General features: G+C 41.9%; 2 protein-coding genes across 14 annotated transcripts in view; one reads left to right on the top strand and one right to left on the bottom strand.

The window, feature by feature from the left end:
• LOC110988841 (GATOR1 complex protein DEPDC5-like) overlaps positions 1–8,810 on the top strand; it is a 127,457-nt gene extending 118,647 nt beyond the window's left edge. For all 6 annotated transcript variants that reach the window (XM_087141058.1, XM_087141059.1, XM_087141060.1 and 3 more), the window contains 7 exons: positions 452–735; positions 1,054–1,189; positions 1,786–1,900; positions 2,551–2,769; positions 3,213–3,406; positions 4,215–4,435; positions 5,327–8,810. In XM_087141058.1, coding sequence (XP_086997184.1) covers positions 452–735; positions 1,054–1,189; positions 1,786–1,900; positions 2,551–2,769; positions 3,213–3,406; positions 4,215–4,435; positions 5,327–5,816 — 1,659 coding nt within the window. In that variant the 3' untranslated portion in view covers positions 5,817–8,810. The remainder of the gene's footprint in view (positions 1–451; positions 736–1,053; positions 1,190–1,785; positions 1,901–2,550; positions 2,770–3,212; positions 3,407–4,214; positions 4,436–5,326) is intronic.
• LOC110984876 (uncharacterized) overlaps positions 8,622–13,818 on the bottom strand; it is a 26,133-nt gene continuing 20,936 nt past the window's right edge. For all 8 annotated transcript variants that reach the window (XM_087141064.1, XM_087141062.1, XM_087141063.1 and 5 more), the window contains one exon: positions 8,622–13,535. In XM_087141064.1, the coding sequence (XP_086997190.1) occupies positions 13,351–13,535 (185 nt within the window). In that variant the 3' untranslated portion in view covers positions 8,622–13,350. The remainder of the gene's footprint in view (positions 13,536–13,818) is intronic.

Raw genomic sequence — 13,818 nt, 5'->3', positions numbered from 1 at the left:
TTCCATCTGTACCATCTAAGCACCTGTAAGCACAAGGGAATGGTTTCCATCTATACCATCTAAGCACCTGTAAGCACAAGGGAATGGTTTCCATCTATACCATCTAAGCACCTGTAAGCACTAGGGAATGGTTTCCATCTATACCATCTAAGCACCTGTAAGCACAAGGGAATGGTTTCCATCTATACCATCTAAGCACCTGTAAGCACAAGGGAATGGTTTCCATCTATACCATCTAAGCACCTGTTAGCACAAGGGAATGGTTTCCATCTATACCATCTAAGCACCTGTTAGCACAAGGGAATGGTTTCCATCTATACCATCTAAGCACCTGTAAGCACTAGGGAATGATCAAATGTACAGAAGGTGTTGTGGTAGGAAAATTGATGAGTTATATAGTTGTCAGTATATACTACATGCCATCATTCTTTTTTGACACTCTGTCCTCCAGAGGCCCTCCATGGTCGACCAAGCTAACACCCCCCGACGTCTGATGTCACGGACTGGAGCCACGAGTGGTGACAGCACCCCGACCACCTTACAGCCCAACCCGACGCTGTCCACAGTGACCATCGCCAGCGCCTTGGCCAGTATTGGTATCATTGGAGGGGCAGGGGCCAAGGGGAAGGATGAAGGAGGCGGGATCCCCAGGAGCAGCCCGGGCTCACCAGAGCCGGAGAAGCTGTCGCTCCTATCACCCGCGTCACTCGTCACTGCTGTCATGAGGAGTCCAATGTGAGCTTTGATCACTGTTTTGTTCAAGAATCTGCTGACATTGAAGAGAATTTGATTGGAGCATGTGATATGTGAATTTTCCATTTTAAGTACACACTTACTTACCAGTACCTGTTCTGTAATCACGGGCACTGCACCCATAGAGGGGCTTGATTCAGCCCACAAGTAGAATTGGTTGGTACATTTACTTCACATGGTGCTGTTGATATCAGCTCCTGAGAAGGGAACACGCTAGTTTTGTAAATTCAGATTCTAGGAAACTGACAGAATTTGAATGGGGATTTTTGAAGTGGTTTATTTTTTTCCCTCTCTCTCCAGTGAAGGGGTCACCTTGATGGCCGGCGATGCCAAGGGCCTACCGGGTGACAGTTTTGTCTCTGCGGAAGCCGTCGCCTGGATTCGTAAAACTTTGATTGGCAGTGTCAGCCATGATGAGGCCTTGAGTGTGATGCAGGTAAGAGAGACTTCCCAATCCTGAGAAAGGGGGGGGGCAATGTTCGAAGGGAAAGAAGGGGCCAAGTGGGAAATCGTTTCAGAAGAGCTGATTGAATCGCCGGTCGGTTTCTCATACTGCAAGTGCGAAAATATCTTGCTAAAATCTTGCTACTCCTTTTTGATTCAGTTCTTGTTTCTATTCTATCACTAACATAAGTCGACCCAGCTTATCCACCTTGAGCAGAAGCACCCCTTAGTGGTTGAAAAGAGCAATGTTGGTCAGGAGCGATATGACTGTGAACCAGCAAAGTTCAGTTCTGACCAAAGGAGCCTCCGTTGCTAAGAAAATAGCACCCTCTCTTGCTCCAGCTGGAGGTCCATAACAAAGCTGTTAATATCTTCTCCCAGTAGCCCTCGAAAAATGTTCCCACTGACTTGCCAGAAAAGATACTTTTTCAACAGTACTTCTGTGGAGAGAATTTTTTCTCTTTTTTTAAGTTTCAAGACGACAGAGTAGGCTGAATCTGAATCCATGTAACAAATAAATGAAGGTATTCACATGCTGTCGCTTGTAATAATTGTTTCTTGTGATTTTCTCTTGTCTTGGGTGCCAAGGCTATCCTGGAGGAGGGATTTATCCATTCAGTCTTCAGTGCTGCCGCTAACAAGACCTTCCTGTATGGCTACTACATCTACTGCTTTGTACCGCAGTCGGAAGTCACAAGCCCAGGTGAGGAGGTGGATACTTCTGACCACGGGGGTGGGGGGAGGGATACCACAGGATGCATGAAACTATGGCTGTATCTGAAGCCATGAGTCACACACACTTGTCTTTTGGAACTTGGGGCAGAGCCTCTGTCACCAGCCAGATGCCTTGGTTGATGAACGAATCACTTCCAGTCATAGCCTGAAGAACTTTCTGACAAGGTCTCATGGTGACACTGTCATCAGTGACGTTCATAGTGCTAAATGTTGTACCACCCCACCCCTCCTGAAAATTTTGAGATGTACATGGCTGATATACAAGCCGTAGTTAGTTTGCGTCTAGTGTCCCTTGAATAAAGTGTGTGCACCCCTGGGTGGCCCCTCAGAATTCTCACGCTAGTTATGCCAATGAGAGAGAGAGAGTGCTGGGTAGCAAGATTACAGGACAATAAGAATTGTTGTTCAAACCTAGGACAAATGACCACCAAGGATCAGTACTTGGAAAGTCCAACTTAGTAAAGGACTGTGATTGTGATATCCTGTCATTTCAAAACGTAGGTATTTTTGTAGGAAAATAAGACCACGTTGGATACAGGTTTGTTCTTGAATTAAGCCATGCGCGAGTGGTTAAACCCAGTGGTCTGATCCAATTCTCTTTTTGACATGTCTGTCCAGATGCCAGAAGGCCTTCAGGGGTTCGCGAAGCCCGCCCACCCCTGACCTTTGAACCAACCTCCCGGAACCCGTGGTTTGAGGTGTCCTGCTCAAGCCCAGAAGGAAGGAATTATGGGAAGGTACCCCACCGGCCCATGGAGGAAAACTCTGCAGGAAAGGATGAGATGGTGGTAGAAAAGAATGAGGGAGCTGATTTGCCTGAAATTGGGGGAGACAATGGTGAGATACAAAGATTCAACAGCATCAATTTGGCAATATTTACACTTTGAGTAAAAAATTTTTTTAAAATGGAGGTTTTTGTATGATCTAACTGTGCACATTTCTGTTTTTTGCTTGCTGCCTGTTTTAAGGCCCGGAAAATGGAATAAAACTGTGATAAATCACTGTCTAATTATAACTCAGTTACCACATGGGTCTAGAAACTTCTGCTGATAACTTTGACCCCCTTAAGGCTTCCCAAGGCCTTATTGTTCGTGTGTTTTGTTTAGAAGTAAGTCTGAAATAATTTTTGACTGTTAATTTTGTTTAAATCATGAATTGGCCTGCTCAGTTGGTGACTTTTTGGCTCACAAGAGAAGATGGTATGTCTGCCAAGAGGCATTTGTATTCTACAGGGATGGGTCACATTTAGTTTAGTTCTTTAACATAAATCCATCCCCCAGGCATGAGTACTGGCCCAGAGACAAGCTTCAAGCAGCCCGCCTACAAATCACTCTTCCTGGAGATCGACAGCAGCAAGTTAAAGGACCGGGTGGAGTGGTGCCATGTTGGTTACCATAGCAACTACAACCCTGTCTCAGCCTTTGAGATTGAGTTGCAGTGGTTGACCTCCACCCCCAGTCTGCTGCAGGAACTGGTGAGTCTCATCACCGCAAATTTCAGGTTCTGTTATCATCCATAGCCACTTTGTTTAGACAGTGTTTGTGATCATTATCATATCACAGCAAGGTAGGCAGTGAGCACTTGGCAGGAAGCTCTCTGATAACAATTAGCTTATTATAGCCCTTTGCTTATTAAAAGCAACATCTTGCAAGGATAGCTGCAAACCAACAGGAGACTTTAATACTGCAGTGTCACCAAACTCTCCGGTGTGTCTCATCCATTCTTAACTCAAGGCACATGGTCATTAGCCTTTTAGAAGCGTGGCGGACACAATAGGATTGGTTTTACCAATTAATGCATTTACATGATACCCGAATACATCCCCCCTTCAACTGATTGGTGGGTCATCGATCGCAAATCATTAACTTTATTTGGCATATTCATTGGTGTGGCTGTAGACTATACCCATTAAATATACTGTGAGAAGACACAGTAGGCACATTTAAGTTGTGGCTCCCAACATAAAAACATGGTGCACGTTTAAGGCCAGTTCATATTACAGGCAAATGTGAAAGTGAAACAAATCTGACACCGCAAAAGATTTGCAGCAGAATTTTACTGAGTTGAAATGTGTCCCATGTTTGCACATTTGCAGCGCAAAGACTTGATCTGACCTATACTTGTGTGTTTTTTGTGACATGGAAAGGATAATTGCATTAAGTGACAAATGGGATGTTCCATTCCACTTGGTCTGGCCTCATGGGATAGAACGTTCAGTCTGTCGCCTCATGAAATTACTCTTACCACTGCACTCACAAATATTCATCCTTTGGAATAAACAGATCACCAACTGGGCCCGCCGTGCGGTTACCAGCGGCTTCCACTTGGTACCCACTCATGTGGACCCTTTTGGCTTTAACGCGGACACCTCGGATTCCCTGCACAGTCCTCTGTGCATTGAGCTACGACTTCCTGAAGGCTGCTTGGGTAACAGAGTGACATTGGAGGAGGGAAGTAAGGCATTGGATAAGATGCGACAGATTCAGCAGGCTATCCTTGCAAGGTTAGAGCACTAGATTCTTTAAACACTGCTCTGATTTCTGTTGCATTAATTTTTATTCAAATTTATCATGAGAAAATGTGAACATCTCAAAGTATGGATTTCTGAAAATAATTTACAAGCCATTAATGTTGACGAGACAAGTTGTCATGTGTTACCCTGAATTTCTGTGGAATGCCCCCAGAGAGTTCTGTTTGTCTCACAGAAGAATATTGCTAAAAACCAAAAGACCAAAACAATCAGCGCTCTGGAATATGTGATTGCCGAGTTTTTGGTAACTGAGTACCTTCTTCAGGGCAAGCAGATTCAGTTCTCTGTAAGCTGGCTTGCCCTGCAGAAGGTACTCAGTTACGAAAACTCGGCAATCACATATTCCAGAGCACTGATTTGATATTATATTCTTGTCAATATTCTGATCACGGTGCTAAGCAGCCCTTCCATATTTCTCCGACCAAACCAACCGTCTCGTTTTAGAATGCTGCTCTTGTAAACCAGGGCTGACAAAATGTTCCCAAAGTGAGTATTTGCACAAATTCAACATGTATCAAGTCAGTGGGGCTAGCGCTGACGTGTGGAGCGTTAGACAACAATAGAATGCGCGTGTCTATGTTGTTAGTATTGTCACAAGACCGATGAATTGTAGCTGGAGAACTGAAAAGCAACCCATGATGGACACACTTCACTGATTATATCCTCATCACTGTCCAACCGTTGGGTTTGTTGTATAATCATCACAGAAGCCAAGTTGTAGAAGAAATGCCTTCGTCCTGGTTCAGTTGAGTACTTGTAGTTGTTAGTTGAGCCTGGGTTGGTTGTGATTGAGAAGTGATTGTTTTACAAGTCAGGACAGGAGATTCATTCTTTCTATTTAAGTGGGTTTTTTTTTTAATGCAGGTTTGGTTTCCTCAGCAACCAGACATCATGCCACAGTCCGTTAGCTAGCAACATCCAATCAGATCACGGTGCTCTGCCCATTCACTGCCAGTACATCCATGTCACTGGATGCGCATTTCTCCTCACTACGCCCTTCGCCCACATGCACTTGCCCACCTTGCGAGCCCAGTGCCTGCCCTGCCTCTGTAAGCTGGGGGCCAGCCACACAGGCTGCAGTGGGTGGACCGCTGACAGCAGATCACAGGACAGCGGTTCGGCGGGGGCCCAATCCCCAGTCTCCCAGATCCGCAGTGGCAGCAAGCTGGGCTTCCTGTATGTCCACAACTACCTCCTAAGCAAGAAGTGGCGGTCGTCGGCCACAGGCGATGAGAAGTTCCACGAGGCCCTGCTGGCCGACTTCAGCCGATTCTGCCAAGGAGAAGACGGGAGGCTGGAGCAACTCTTGCAAACAATGGAGAGCTTCCAGGGGGAAACAGCTGGGGAACCCTGATCCTTGTTCAACGGGAAAATGGTAGGTAAAAACCATCTGTTTGCAGTTGTAGAAATGCAGTTGTTCCCATTTGATTCATCTGAAACTCTGTGTGTTTAGTATTGAGGTTTCTGTGTTGGTGTGGTCTGTTGAATACTATTATGGGTGGGATTTGTTTTACCAGCAAAAATTTCCGTATGGTAGATTTGAAAGCTAAATTTCCGAGTTGATTTTTTAGGAGGAGGTGTAAATGTGGCATTCTGCTGCAGCTTTTGGTGGGTATGTTTGGATTGCTAAGCAGTTTCTTTCATTGTGGTAGGAATTGTTTTTATTGATAAGTTTAATTAAAGCATTAAGATTCATACAATTGTCATGCTGTGCTGTCATAATTTTGAGTTGAGATTTTGCTGAGTAAATATTAAAACTTGACAGAGTTGTAGTGAGTCACTAATTTTTGTGACTCAAAGTCGAGTCATTGTTATGTAACTTAAGTAGAGCCAAGTCATTATACATGTAACATAGTCACTTGAGTTGAGTCATTGTAATGTAGTGTTGAGTCATTTGGCAAAAGGGTCAAGTCGAGTCAAGTATTTTGCTCAATTCAAGTCACAAATATTTGAACATAACAGTACAATAAATAAGAGAGACAGTAATTTTTGTCATTTTCAAATTTACACTGCATCTTACTCTTGATGATAACTCATGACATGAACATTATAAACCAGTAGTGGAAAAGTCATTTCAAATAATTTTATGCAAGTTTATTTTTTGGACTAGAGTCCTTTTAACTTTCACTTGAGTCAGGGCTTCTAATGGACTTGAGTCGAGTTGAGTTATTTACTTGCCGTGACTTGAGTCATTTGCCCGTCAGGACTCAAGTCGAGTCACCAAATATTGTGACTTGAGTTGAACCTTGAACAAATTAGTGGTTCAGAACATGGTAGGTGATACCAATTGAAATTTAGACTGGCACCTATTCACTCCAATACTGGTACCTTTAATTCACTATCAATGCATAAGACAGTGTCTTCTCTCTGGAACCAAACCAAGATTTGCCTTGTGTCTCAAGAGTCCAGAGTCCAAGGCTGCACCCAAATCTGTTGACAAGGGTTAGGTCTAGATCTTCACCCATTGGAAATATGTGGGCACCCTGCTCACATAGCCGTGGCTCTGGAAGCCTGTTTCAGACGCGGCGCAAGTTATGCAAGAGCAATGCAAGACTTAAACAGGGAAAATTTGCCAGTCTTTCAGGTTTTGTACTTTGTCGAGTAATTTGACTTTGGATTCTTTCATGTGACTTTGTGTGGTGTTTCCTGCATATTTGGAATTGTGTGAAATACATGTGAAATTGTGCTGATTCGAGGTGTCAAGTCACTGGATAATTTAGAAAAAAGCGACATTAAAATGCACCTGTGTGATTGAAACTTTTTGGTGAGCTTTATGCCGTAAAACTGGAGTTTGAGTGACGGGCAAAGGTTGGAAAGGAAAAGATTGGCCATGGAGTTAGCATGTGAAACAAATTCAATAATATGCATGTATTTGGGAGTAGAAGTATCTATTTTTGGTATGTTTATGACTTTTTCAGAAATATTTTCTGTTCTTCAGATGCATTAAAAAACATACTTTTATTACCAAGCACACTGGTTTGTTGATATTCATACTGGCCATTAGAAACTGCAGTTTTAAGAACCCGTCCAGTGCTCATGTATGTTGTATTTTTCCTACCTCGTAATATAGGCATTTGTCCCTCAAGTTCATGATATGGTGACATGGTTTCGTCAAAAAGTCTGCTGAAATTCTGAAGTTCTTGTAGGCAGTGTATTCTCTAATGAAACAGGATGTCACCATGGGACTTAATGCTAGACTTAAGAAGGGTGGATGCTAGACTTAGGAAGGCTGTATATGAGAAAAGTATGCTTTTGAAATGAGATACATGTAGCGTATGCTTGAAAGAAGAAAAGGCCACTATTTGAAATATGCCGAGTGAAACACAAAGTTCAATTTTACTATGTTTGTACAGGGTAACAAGTTGTATTTTTATGCACAAAAAGTAGTCCTGTGATGCTATTCAATGCAATGTTTATATTTAATAATTCTGAATTTGTTTGGTGGAGAGATTCAACTTCAAGTTTATATGTCTGTGCTCTTGGGGTACAGTAACTTGAAAAAAGTAACTTTTCAAATTGACGTGATAATTGTTTAGCACATCAAGGTGCCTTTTCACTGCCATGTTTTCAGTCCAACTCCTGTCGGCATGTGTAAGTTGCAGCAAGCGTTCCTTGAAATTTTGCAGAACTGAAATGTGGGTAAACAGATGGCGGATACAGAATGGGCCAAGACATGCACATGTACTCGTGGAAAGGTGGCCTTAGTTGTGAAGTGTTTGTATGAGACTGAACAAACTTTTGGTTTCAAAATGTAACAGACACGGCATCCCACAATCATTAGTTCATGATTCACAACAGATTTTTGAAAGACCTACTAGGGTATACGAGGCAAGATATGGGACGGAGGGGTACCCCCCGTACCTGTCCAATCCCTATACACACTCTAGACTATTGTTACCTAACACACCCCCCCCAAGGTCTGTAAAGAATTCCTGAGATTCCGATCAAACAATGACCAACACAAAGGCGGGGGGGGGTTCTCTCCGTCCCATATCTTGCTTCAAATGTACTAGGGTGCCGACTTCCATTCTTTCTAAGTACAGCACAGACATATTAACTTTTGAATCGGAGGGGGTAAAGGGTAGAAAGGATAGCTGGGTAACAATGAAAAGCTGTGGAAGGATGAACTTTCATAATGAGAATAATTATGACTAAAATATTTAACTGCAACAATAATTGTTCCAATTTAATCACCTTCAGATCAATTATAGGAACAATCATCATGATTACAAAGCAGCAATAAAAAATATATGTTTTCAGTAATTTCTGTATTGATATAATAATCATTTAAACATAATGCATTGTCATCAGATTAAAATGCAATAAAAGTAAAAATGTCAAGGATATATTTTTTCTCCGATTCTGTGCCTATCATCAATACTAAGTCATTCAACGGTGAGCAAAGTGATAATTTCCTCAAGAAAATCTTCCCTCAAACAAAGCATATGATCCTGTAAACACGCAGGACTACATTTTTTTATTACCGTACCTCATACATATTCATGATTCAGAGCGACACTGTCCCTGGTCCTTTCATCATCCCTTACAAGTCAAATACATGGTACACATCACCACCAATTTGTTCCTGGGAACAGTTCATGGAACCGTGGCGCAATTATTCTAAGTGTACAAGTATACAAAGCTCCAGCTACTCTGCGTCTGCGTTACAAATGAATGGACAGTAGCGCACAAACCTCCTGCCTCTCCCTTGCTCCTGAAATTTGATGGCAAGTGAAAATGTCAGAGGTATGGTATTTACAGCATGGTTTATGCTGGGCTTGGGACAAGTCTGTCTTCTTCCAATGCCTCATCAGGGGGACCAAAACTGACCATCCATCTTCGATCCATGTTATAATCGTGTACTTGTTTTGAATGTGAGAAAATGACATTTTTGTCATTTCAAAATAGTCTCTCAAATTGCATTTTGATCACATATGCAGTGAAAAGCACATCTTAAAATATAAAAGGTAATGCAATTTGCCAATTTTTTTCAAGTTTGCATTTTTTTAAAGTTAAATTATAATTTTTGATTGGGACATTTAATGTCTAAACTGAAAACTAACACCCCAGAGCTATGAATTTCCAGAAAATACACGTTGTTGACCTTTGCTTAGTTCTTATCATTTGCCTAACTACATGTACATGGGGTGAAATGTCTTCAAACGTAGAATTTTGTTAAAAATGTCTTAAAATTCCAGAATCCTTCATAAAACACATTTCCTCGAAATGTTACATACCGTGATGGGCTATTGCAGAAACTTTACATTTTATCAAGATTCTTCATCTTCCAAGACATTTTTGTGACAGAATTCTATGTAATGGTCACTTGAACTTTTTTCCACTTGTAAAATCAAATCTGCCTAATTGCGGTTGTGACTAAGTACAAACTTGCCAAAGTAAGTTCTGCTTTGTCTCATTAAGCCTACGGCTGTGCTCAAGCGTGTTACTCGCACGAACAGGAAGTCTACACTCCTGAGCACACGAGCGGCAGGAGTGCCACCCATGGGTGAGAGAGAAGAGCCTCTCCATCATGTCGGTAGCAAACTCTGGCATTGCATGGTTAGTTCAGAGTGACAGAAAGGTAAATAGTTACCGTCTGTGCAATATGAAGCACGACTAATGGGAAAGCGATGTTTTTCTGTACACCCACGTGTATTGAGAGTAACAGTCGCCAACAAAGCCTATAAGACTTGATTCAGAGCCAACACGCAGGTATTGGAAGCTTTCAGTGCCCATATTCTGTGAAGGAACAAAATGACTTCTGGAAAGAAGTGAAATTGTAAAAAGTGAATTTTAAAAAAGCACACGCACAACAGTGTGCCTGGTATAACATATTTACATGCACACTGTAGCCATGCAGTTAGGGTTAGTGACGTGATCTTCCCACAAATGACCACAAACGCCAGTTCTGCCGGCCTGAAATGAAATTTGATAAGGCTAACATAAGAATATTTCTGTTCAGTCACTGTACTCCAAAAACCTAACCCTTGTAAGAATCGCTGTCTTGTAAGGCTCTACCCGGAACCGGACAAAGGTTTCTGTCTTCTCACCAATGGTCTTTTGTGGTCAGGGATCATTCCTGACTCGATTAAAGAAAAAAACCTCTAATATTGAAATAATAAGAATGCATATTATCTTCCTGCTGCAGTAAAAAAAAGGAGAATGAAATGCTATCAATGCAAATCCTCACAGCTATAAGGAGTTTGGTCTTTGCCTGATTCTCAGGGTAGTCTCCTGTAAATTGTCGGGAGAGTCGTTTGCTTTAAAGACGATGGAAATGCCATGCCTTGCGGCACCATGGTAAAGTAAAGATGAATTAAGGTGCCATCCACTGATACAGCTTTCCAAGAATTCACTCAGAAAACACAGATTAGATTCAGAAACTTGAACAGGTACAGCAAACTCTGTCCTTTTTTTCAAATCAACTAGCCATATATATATGTACATGTTTACACATAAACACCTGCTGTGGTAGCTGTATGTGTGACAAATCTGTGTGAAACCATGTACAGTGGATACACATATGGGAAAATATTGCGACACTATTTACCAATATTCAATTTGCAATCTACCTATTCCCAGTGAAATATTTGAATATCAGCATATTATGCTCTTAAAGAGTCTTGAAAGGTACAAAAATACTAGTTTTACTACAGTTCTTAAATTGCATATATTTTCTTCAATACTAAACCCATAAGAACTATTTCACTTTGGTGTTTGATAACATCAAAGCTGTTCCATGGACATGCAACTAAATATTTCCCTCTTATCCCACACTCTGTCAAGTTTCTCTATGACTGATATATCTACTTGCATGCAAGTACTTGGCACCAACTTTACAGCAAAATCTACTTTGAAACCAACTCCAACCAATTAAATTAATCTCTGAAAAAAAAACAATTATTGCGCTGCTCTTTCCAAGGCTTGGTCCTTGCTGATAGAATGTTAAAAGTCAGTTCAGATCCAGAACAATTCAGTACCTGGATCTTGCCTCGGGCCTGTGGCTGGAAGAAAATAGGTGGGCATTTGGATTGAGAGTGAACAGAACTCTTAACACTGTTCATTGCAACATTTTTAAATATTTTTTTTAATAAATCTGAAATTTTGAAAGCATGATAAAACAAATTTCAATCAGATGCACTGATGACCAAAACCTTCTTGCCTGTACATTAAAAAAATTAACAACTCACCACTCAGGCTATGGACCCTGAATGGCCTTGTTAAAAAACAGGGGGGGGGGGGAATTCAATTAAGTTAATGTCTTTCATGAGTCTAAATGGGGGTGACAGGAGACAATTTACAGTGCCTGCCCTAATTTTTTTTTTAAATGTCAAAGATCACTTTCCTGTGTATCACTTTCCTGTGTATCTGTAAGAGACTGCAAAGCAAATGTTGGGTAAGGAGAGCTGCCTGCAGCTGACCAAATAATTATTTCTCCAAGCTGACGGGCATGCTGTCGTTGGGCTCACTGTCACATTTGAAATTCTCATCAATTCATGCGCATCGTCCACTCACTGGCGCCATCAATGCAATCGTGCCTCACAGTCGTCTAAGCTTCTCTATTCCTTTTACCAAACAGCTGTGTACATTTTCAACTGTTCACTGCCCAAAAGTCCGCTTGCTGCTTTCAGCTGTCCTCTGTGTACTTTTTGCTACACAGGCTGTTTGGAGGAAAATGGAACACAGACAAAAAATGTGCAACCATGTGTACGTCAAAAAAGACACTGCCTCGTGAACGTTGTGAGGCACTTCAAGATAAGCTCGTCTGGTACTCTGCTGAGTTCAGCAATTAAATCTAACCATGCTGAATTCAACAAGATTCTGCATAATTTCAGTGGTTCCAGGGGGTAGGGCTAATGGGCCATTTTTAGAGACAAAGGAGGGACTTCAATCATAGGATTTTTCCAATTTTGTTGTCTCACACGTACCCGAGAATGATTTGGAATTGGGAATGTGCGCAGCACATACAACACACATGCAAGCTCCCCCCCCCCAAAAGAAAACAAAAAACACTGAAAGCACATAAACCCTAACCCTCCTCAATCCTTCACCTGTTGGAGGACCGAGGAGTGTTAGGATTAAAGAGTAAAAAGTGCATAGCAGATTATGCACATAAATGTCAACACGGTCTCAGTAGGAGCTAACTCCAATGAGTGACCATACCACAGAAATCTGCTTAGGACAGACACACTTGCTTAGCAACAAAAGTACCGTTCGCTGTACCTCTCTTGTGACTGGTTCCCTGCTGATTTTGGCTGGCTCATAAATATGTTATTTCTCTTATGGTGGTAGCCACAAGCAGTGTGTTTGATTACTTCCCTTGCACTTACTAGGATAAGCCCTACTGCATTTGATTTGACTCTCGTGAGACTTCTCAAGCTTACTCAGACCTGGCCCAAGTAGCTAATCCGCCGAGCTGGTTATGTGGGAAGTGTCCCACAATGCAATGCTGATATGTGACAGCTTGGTTGAATGATGCAAAGGACAGTTGATGCCCTTGTAAGCAGTCCAGAAATATTGACATATGTAGGGACAAATTGGTTCAATTTAAGTAAGTTGTGAAATCAAGGCCAGAAATGTGTGTGTGAATGTTCTTTTCTTTTGACATTTTAAATTTGTGTTAAAAATCAATTTGTTCATGACCTTTTGACACGATTGAGCACCTGAGTATTAACTCAAGATCTTCACTTATTACCAACCATTGCACATGCTGCCTAAACCTATGACAAAGTCACGGGGTAAGTGCGAGGGAAGAAATCGAATTGCTGAAGTTGTGTAGTTTTCTTTTCAAATCCATGCTTAGCCACCCGAAGACATCTGGTCCCACAGTTTTATCCCTAAAGAGCAAGTAACGTAAATGTTTTCTGGGGCACGGGGAAGGGTAGAACTCAGGGATATTCTTTGCGGTTGCCCACTATGTGGGCCTCATCCGGTTGGCTTGAGCGGCACACGGTGAAGAGGACAGCAATGACGATGATGATGAGTAGAAGACCAATTAGAGCAATCAGGGCAATCCACCAGATCTCCAGGGAAAGTCCGGTCTGACCATCATTGTTCGGATCGATTGTTGTACCTGCCACACAAATAGAGAATTTTTTTTTGTTTAAATTCAAAATGAGGCAGCATGAAGTCACCTTTTGAAATCGATCTTTACCTGAAATTGGCTTCAGATCAGACACCAAATCCTACAGTCAAGACTTGCTGTCTCAATAGATTACGCTCACCTGAGATCCTGCACTGGTTTCATTACCCAGGTTACATTTAAGGTTACACACTCCTATATGCATGTATTCCAAACTATCACCTACCTTCAGATCCCATACTCTTGAAAATCCAGATGATGTACCTTACAGTCA

Source organism: Acanthaster planci, linkage group LG09, assembly GCF_054643075.1.
Source record: "Acanthaster planci isolate LZ-2023a linkage group LG09, COTS_SCS, whole genome shotgun sequence".
NCBI lineage: Eukaryota > Metazoa > Echinodermata > Asteroidea > Valvatida > Acanthasteridae > Acanthaster > Acanthaster planci.
The sequence above is the reverse complement of the archived record's forward strand: the minus strand, read 5'-3'. Positions and strand labels throughout refer to the sequence as shown.